The sequence below is a fragment of the Neopelma chrysocephalum genome, unplaced genomic scaffold (genome assembly GCF_003984885.1).
Source record: "Neopelma chrysocephalum unplaced genomic scaffold, ASM398488v2 Primary Assembly neopelma1_24, whole genome shotgun sequence".
NCBI lineage: Eukaryota > Metazoa > Chordata > Aves > Passeriformes > Pipridae > Neopelma > Neopelma chrysocephalum.
This window is the reverse complement of record NW_020897693.1, coordinates 11,991,485-11,999,943: the sequence shown is the minus strand read 5'-3', so window position 1 is coordinate 11,999,943 and position 8,459 is coordinate 11,991,485. Positions and strand designations below refer to the sequence as shown.

General features: G+C 37.9%; 1 protein-coding gene across 4 annotated transcripts in view; it reads right to left on the bottom strand.

Moving 5' to 3' along the window:
• Positions 1-7: 7 nt before the first annotated feature.
• CD44 (CD44 molecule (Indian blood group)) overlaps positions 8-8,459 on the bottom strand; it is a 45,741-nt gene continuing 37,289 nt past the window's right edge. For 2 of the 4 annotated variants that reach the window (XM_027703909.1, XM_027703883.1), the window contains 4 exons: positions 7,487-7,672; positions 4,557-4,679; positions 3,218-3,296; positions 8-899 (listed from right to left, as the gene is read on the bottom strand). In XM_027703909.1, coding sequence (XP_027559710.1) covers positions 683-899; positions 3,218-3,296; positions 4,557-4,679; positions 7,487-7,672 — 605 coding nt within the window. In that variant the 3' untranslated portion in view covers positions 8-682. The remainder of the gene's footprint in view (positions 900-3,217; positions 3,297-4,556; positions 4,680-7,486; positions 7,673-8,459) is intronic. The other 2 variants (XM_027703891.1, XM_027703901.1) reach the window with 1 other exon arrangement.

Below are 8,459 nucleotides of genomic sequence, written 5' to 3'. Positions count from 1 at the left end.
TTTTATTATGTATCAGTTCATGTGTTCATCTCTTTATTATCCCTCCCGAGAAGACTTGTTGTATGTCCATAGTATCATTTAAAAATAGAGATAAATAAATTTTGTCCTTCTGGGTTTCCCTCATTGCAGACCAAGCTATACATAATTAGCAAGTGTCACTTTTTGTTTATAGTGGCAGATTCTGAATGCACTCTGCTCTTCCTGGCTGGAAGGCATTTCTGAAGGATTCTCATGTTTCAGATATTATAGAGCATGCCTTTTGGGTTTAGACTTGATTGTCACTCTTGACATTTTTTCCTCACTTACTCTTGTATCATGGCAAGTTTAGTACCTTATATGTTTCTAAGATGGAGTGACAGGATACTTCTTAAGCTCCACACAGCGAAGACCTTCCATCTGGGGAATAATGATGTAATCTTGTATGCCTCCTAACATCCAGGACACAGAGAAAGTCTTCTGTGTAGGGACTGGGAACTGAGAGCATTATGCAATTCTTGGGGCATATTTCAGAAAGCACATGTAAATTTTTTAACCCTGACAACATTGTAAAGTGATTAAAAAGGAATAAAACTTATGTTTATTTTCAAAAGATATCAGTAGCACAGTGCATCTGTGAATTCCTGTTCAAGTTCCACATGATTTTGATGTCCCCAGCCCTGATCTACTTGGCAACATGGTACCATTACACTCCAGTCTTCATGTCAAGGTCCTGATGATTTTGTGTTTCATTAACAGTCAGGAGTTCATCACATGCTTGTGTTCGGTCATTTGACCGTTCTTTATGAACCAAGTGCACCATTTCTTGTGATTTGCTGATATCTCCATTTAATGCACTTGACTTCCTGTCCTCCACTGCCCCTTTCCCATTGTTAATCACTAGCTTTTTCTTCTGCCCACATCTAGAAAGAAATAAAAATAAAATACTATTAATAGAGACTTACAGAGATAAGAAAAAAATTGAAGGTCAATATTTAGGAAAAGGTGATTGGAAAATAAAGTTGTGTCTGCCAGTGCAGACATACACTATGCAAAGTGCAAAGTTCTCCATATCACATATTTTATTTTTGAAAGTATCCAAATGACATTTGTCAGGAACTCACTTATTCAATTTATATCTATTGTTCCTACATATAGGAATAACATTCATTACTGAATGCTAGAATTTTTTTCTAACCTTTAAATATACCCACATTTATGAACTTTGTATATATCCTACTATAAGGACAGTTTCTAAATCCAGACTTGGGACCACATCTTTGAAAATGCATGAGTTCTCGAGGGAGTAGAAAATTCGGATCAAGCTCTCACCTCATTATACAAAACAACTCTCTTTTTCTTTGTATTAGTGTGTCAAGCCTAGAAGCCAATGAGCAGCAAGGAAATACAGAGCACTACTGCTACTATCTGCAGCACAGTTCCTTATGATGTTAAGGTAGGAAATAGGTACTGTGTCTTTAAAGTTACACTCACTGCAGTGATGCCCAGTAAACTTTATATATAGCTCTGAAAACACACACACACACACACTCATTCCTTTAGAAAGTCACCAGTCCAAAACTGATGCATGCTGGCCACCATGGGCTGTGTATTCTTCAATGCAGTAAGTGGCCTAGTGGTTAGCATGCAGGACTCTCACTGCTGCGACCCAGGTTCGATTCCCCAGTCCCCCGGGCAGATGGAGCCTGTTAGCCCTGTGAGGCCATCCATCTATGAGAAGGTCACTCTAAACAAACCTACATCCTGAGGACCTCACTGCCATTGTCCAAGCTTGCTTGGCCCTGGCAGATGAACCTTAGGATTAAAGGGTGGGCTCAGTTCAGCGCATGGTGTGTCTCACCTAAAAAAAATCCATTGCACAGGCTTGAAAGGTAAAAGACCTTTCCCAAAAATCTTCGTTCGCGAAGACTGGCCATTATATTATATATATATATATATTATATATAAGAAAGTACTAGTTACAGCTCTCAGGTTTGCTTCAGACTGTTAAGATGATTCTATGGCTACACACTGTTGAACATCCTACTTTTCCTCAAACAGCCTTGAGTATATACAAAGCACAGCTCTCCTAAGAGGGACAATGTCTCTGTGAAGTTGCACTTTTAAGTGCTTCTTCTTAAATGAAGCATATTTTGCCTGAATTACTAATTTGGCAGTTCAATTATACTATTATGTTTCAGAAATACTATTTTTTTCATGCTCACTTTTTCATTTTCATAGATGACAGTTATTTTATCTGAAATACCTCAGTTCACTGTGCTAATGTTACATACACCCTTGGGAATGATTTCCTGCTCTGTAGCCATAAAATGCCGAAGGACACCAGCAAGGAGCTGTGGAGCTCCACAGCCTCTTCAAAGAGCAGCTCAGAGCGCTTAGCAACCAACAGACTAGGAAAAAATTTGCTCACTATTTCCTGAACAAAAATCTCCACATATTATATGGTTACTACTCTGATCAAAAAACAGAGTTCAAATTCAACATTCAAGTAGCATTCAATAGTTACTCTGTTAAAGGGCTCAATTTTAACATTCAAGCAGCAAAAAGCTGTTGAAGACAATCGAGAAGTAACTTTAGAACAGCCCCCAGAGAAAAGAAAGCGGTAAGAACTTTATAGCCTATGCTTTAGGTTAGGGTTTTTTCAAATTTCCTGGCTAACTTAGCACAGATCACTGCACCTTTTCATTGCTCAGCTTCTTCATCTGTAAAGTAGAGTAAATAAAGCTATTGAGAGCTCTGATAGCAATGTTAGAATATATCCTTGTGACTGCCAGCTATGATACTGACTCTTATTTGGAAGGAACAGATTAATCCTACGATAGCAATTGTCCAACACAGCCCTCCACACTGTACACAGACAACACTGTTAATGGTGGAGGATTATACTCAACTCATCCTGTGGTTGCTACTGTCTATGTGCATCTCACGGTTTTTCTCTCAGTGAACAAGATTTTCCTATTAATAACTAACAGGTAGAGAATAATTAATTTTCTGTGATCTATATACACTTAATTTCCATTTCCAAGACTAAACGGTTTATACAGCTGTTTATACAGTTGTTTATACAGCTACCGATGTCACATGATTCCATGTGAGTGTAGAGGCTGATGTGTGACCTGTGCAGGACATGGTCACCTGGGTTCTCATACCCCAAGTCACAGAGCATCGCAGAGGATGCTCTTTCCTGTATTGTGTCTTTCTACTCTTTGACCAAGCTTACCTTCTCCGACTGTTAACAGCAATGCACACTGCAAGAATCAATACAAGTGCCACAAGAGCAGCCACTATGATCAGCCATTCTACAGGGAGACATGAGGAAGGGGAGAAAAGCATGTTAACGTATCTCACATAGTTTTGCAAGAATCTCATGTAGAACTGCAAGAACACAATCTCTTCTACTTTTATTAAACTGTCACTCTTTTCCTGCTTTGCATGGATGTTTGTTCGTTTTACAGAATGTTTCTGTGTAAGTCAAATAAATTTTCATCACTCAGCTATACACAGGCCAACTCAGATTAAATATCCCATCATTGTTATCACCCATAAGTACTGCATTTTGGTGGGCATAGGTGAAGAGGAGCTATATCACTGGCTTACTCCAAGAGCAAAAGAAAAGGCTTAGCATGACACACCTACAAGAAGTAGGATGACTTCTAGTACATTTTTAGTAAAGGAGGTGTCAAGACCTTCCCAGTAGCCTCTTCTCTGCTACCATTATAGCCCTACTACCATTACAGATGGAGGTCCTCTACAAAGAGCTAACTCCTTGATTTTGTTTGTTTGAAACAGGTCTCCCTTGTTTAACAAAACTCTTACACTTTATTTGAAACAAATTACTACTTCTAATTAGTTAATTATTATTACTCTGTGGTGAAAAACTGATAAGCATTCTTTTTTTAGCGTGGTCTTCTTATATCTCCCCTCAGTTTTCTCTGAAAATGATAGGTTCTTCAGAAGGTGCTTCAAAGGTTACCTTTCCAAAATTTTCTGTATGCTTTTCTCCATTTCTTTCCTATGTGAGTGAGCAATGCCTTGAACTGAACACAGAGCTTCAGCTCTGGACTTGCTAGGTCTAAGTAGAATGGGATAATTACTTTCTCTGTTTTAAAAATTACTTTATTGCTAATATGTCCCAGAATATATTTGCATTCTTTTACAACTGTATCATGGTGTTGGCTTCTTTTTATTTTATTTTATTCTGCAAACTCTATTCTGCAACACTTGTCTCAGCTATCATTTTTACTGAACATTCTTCTCATGGATACAATATTGTGAATAGATCTTTAACGAGATTTGCCTGATTTCCTATCAATTCATAAAAATTATTTGAATCTTAATCCCATTCTCCAAATGCATGGTTTCTCTCATCTCAATATTGCTGGAAAATTAGATGAGTTACAATATGTTCCATTTTTTAGACTACTAGTGAAGTGCTGAATATTATTTGATTCATAACAAAGCCTGAACAATTGTACTTGACCTTATTTTCATCTCTTACTTTAGTTCATATGAATGCAACTCTGTGCTTATATTTTTAAAACATGACTTCAAAAACCTACCTGGTACACGGGCCGACCTTGGCTGTGAATCTATTTTTGTTGGGGTGGTGTCTCCAGGGGAAGTAGTGGATCCATAATGTCCCTTGCGTGGTCCTTCATTACCATATATACTAGAGGTAGAGCCTAAAGAAAAGAAAAAAAGCTATCCATTAGGCCAAATATGCTTAGTGAGTATTTAACAGCAAGGTACAAAGACTATGACTTTCACTATTAAAAAAACATATTCTGGGAAGTTCATGCTGAAGCAACTTATAGTACTGAAGTATTTATACTGAAAACTATTACATATAAGCATCATACTTATCTGAACTATGGCTAGCTTTAGTATTTTGAAAAATAAAACTCATGGCTTTCTGCTCTTGTCTCTCTTATATGTTTCTTTTTTTTGGTGAATCAAAATGTGATTATGATTGCCTAGAAATTTTCTGAATAAAATGTAAAGACATAAGTGTTGGCAACTTTTTAAAGAGGCTTTTGTCATACAGGTCAAACATCTTGTCTGTTCCATGGGAAAAAGAGAATGAGAAAAGGAGAGAGAGAGAGAATTTTACTTTTTTATTTAAACCTAAAAGGTTTGAATGGAGAAATTTTGAAACTATTAATTCTATTCTGACACAGGGTAAAACTGAATGTTAAAACTGCAATACTCTCATTAAGTAGAATGACAGCTCTCTGAATGGTTGTAAATTATCAGCAGAATATAGATACAGTAATTCCATTTGGGACTACTACTTCATTATCACCACAAAAAATATATTACAGATTTCCACCTCTCTGAATTCTTCTAGAGTCTTACAGAGTAAATTAAGCACTGACTCTAATCAGCTGTAAAGTTCTTTTTCTTTAACACACATTGGAACTCATTTCTATCCAGCATTTCTGATCTCCCTTCCTAATAACAGCTGGCAAATACAAAACCAAGAAGAATGTTTTTCCCCTCTTGCTTTGCCAGCAAGCAGCTCATGAATCTTCCAGATGTTTTCATTATTTTTATTAATAAGAAACTTATTGACTGGTGTGTTGTTTAGTGATATCTCACAACAAAGGACAGAGCAGTAATTCAGCGGCTAAGGGTCCTGATCTAGCATCAAAGAAAGCTGACCAAGAGGAACATACTAACTTGTCTACCCCACATCTCAGCAGACTCTTTGAGGGGCTTTATATCATCCTTGAAAAATGCCAGAGCTTTTCCTTCACAAAGCCCCTTAGAAAGGCAGTAGGACATTTATTAAAATGCGTGTGCTTAGAGAATGTGCTACATTTGCTATTCCCCTGAGCACTGAGAAGAAGAAGCTGGATTCAGTCGTGTCCCCTGCTGTTCTGGCTCTGGGAAGGCACTTGCAAGTGGCAGGGAGGGATCCTCAAAAGCTCTCTGCATTTCATTTTGGTAACACACTAGGGTTTTTTTCTTTATGGACACTTATTTTTGGGGTTCCTTCCATGGACTGATTTGTCATTCTGTGGACACTTGGACACTTAGTGTGATGTCAGACCACAGCTTAAACACTGCTGTAGAAAAAAAGCAAGAGAAACAAAGTAGTATAGTATATCAAACCATCCATCTGCTCAGAGAAAGCCTTTAACTGTAGCCTGCCAATACATTCATGAATCTTTTCCATGCCATTACACCTATATGAGGAAACATTACAAATGAATGAACCATTCAGTAAATAAATTTTTTTATGAAAATAGTAGTGTCCTAGTAATTCCCTTGTGTTGTGTTTTTAAAAAGCACCAAGAGAAAGTAAACGAAAAAAGGCAGAGTTTTAAGAAAACAGCCTTTTGCCAGGGCACTGACACTGCAAAGATTCGATGCAGATATTCACACTGAAAATTATCTTCAAACCAGTTACATGTTCTATGTGCTCAAAACAAAAAGGTAGCAAAAGTCTTTTCACAGTGTGTAATGTCTGGACATAAAATTAAGGAGGAAGCTTGGATTAATTGAGTGAACAGGGCTAGCGAAAGTCAAGAAATGAGTTTGTTGTAGTAGGAAACCATTATGAAAAACAGATTTATATTTCCAATAAAATTTTATCAAAAATATATTTTGCATTTATATTGCTATGCCTATGTCAAAATGCTATAACTAGGCAATTTTGACAGAGTTGAATTTACTGGGTTTATACAAAATTTTTGGAAAAAAAAAAGTAGGCAAAGTTCTATCTCACAATGGGTTAATTAATTATTACTAACAGAATTATCTTTAAAGTATTTGCTGAATAATGCTGTAAAAACATAGGTACCTAATCTTGCTTGTGTGCAAAGAATGTCCACAGAGCATTGGCCAAATTCTGCCCTGGAATGGTTCCAGTAACTTCCAAGAAAGTGCATGAAAACAGTGTTTGGATTAGCGGCTTTTGGAAAAGAAAAACCAAAAATGCCTTATGGTTACGATGATTATTTGTATGGAAACTACATTTGGAAATAAGGAAAAGTCCCTTAATTTTGCATACAATTAGCATGTGACCACACATAAAAATGTACCAAAGGCTACATGTAGTATAATAAGCAAATACTGTTATTGTTAATTGCACTAACTTTATCAGAAGAATAACCCTTTAATAAAAAAAAAAAGTTGTTCTCAAATGAATGTCAGTTACAGCCCAGTAACAGTAAAGAAAGGCAAAATGTTATCACAAATGTATTGGCATGAGGAGAAAGTTTAGACTTCTTCACTTCAATAACTGTGTTACCACATACTGATAACACAAGGTTATTTGCAAACAACTCTTTACAACCTTTTAGTCAATACCCTTCATGATATCTTATCAGCAGGTTATAAACAATAACAAACCCCCAAAAGGAAATCATACTATGACAACAATTTACAATTACGGTTAGTACGCATGGGCTTGGACAATAGTCATTGTCCACAATAATAACTTACTGACGGATAAATTAAAATGTTCACAATTCATTGTTCTTACTAGTAGTAAGAGGGGTCTGCAAGCGGTTAAGATGGTCTTCACTGTCTGGAAGAATTGCAGGTATCCAACTGACATGGGAACCATCGGTGGTGTTTGCTTGTTCACTTTTCCTTCCAGGTGGAGTGCCGGGTGCCAGTGGCTCCTTGGTTGCTTTCTCTTGGTTAACATCCTCCACAGACTCTGTGACTGGCATGATGGTGCCATGATCAGCTTTAAAATGGAGCACTCACAAAACCACCACCCATATTGTTTCCACATTGTATTTCCATATTGCACCACAGCAAGCCAGAAAGCACGTCCACCTTCCTCATTCAAAGCATAGAAGGAGGGGAGAAGACAGGAAGGCCTCTCCTTCTTCTTCCACCCTGTCACTGGCTTCTGAGAGACCATTAAGCATCACATCTCTGCTCACCATGTTGGAGCAAGACACTGGCTACATGTACAGATCCCAGTGACAGATGGAGAGGGGAGACTTTGAGAAGAGACCACAGCAGCAACAACCTGACCATGTAACTCAGGAGTGAGAGGCCATACTGCAGCCAGACCTGTGTCAGTCTTTCCTGGCAATCCACTGGTGAGGAGAAGTAAGAAATTGATGGCAGAATATATGGGATGTAATTCTTCTATGATTGCACTGCACTCACCACTGGAACACCTCTCCCCTATGATGGTGCTGCTGCTGAGTCACAGGAGCAAGACATCTGATTAACCTTCCAGAGCACCTCCACCACACCAATCACGGTGCCAAAGCATATCAAGCCTGATCCCACTGATGCACAAGAAAGGAAGATGAGGCTGGGGACTCAGAATCACCAAAGTGCATGTCTTGCAGAATAGTTAGCAGGTCACCCAAAAACATGCTTCAGCAAAGGACAGAAACCACCAAGTGTACCAGTAGAGAGACCCTTATGCCTTGTCGACAGATCCTATCACAGATTTTTGCACTGCAAGTCCACACTAAGAATGTAGATTC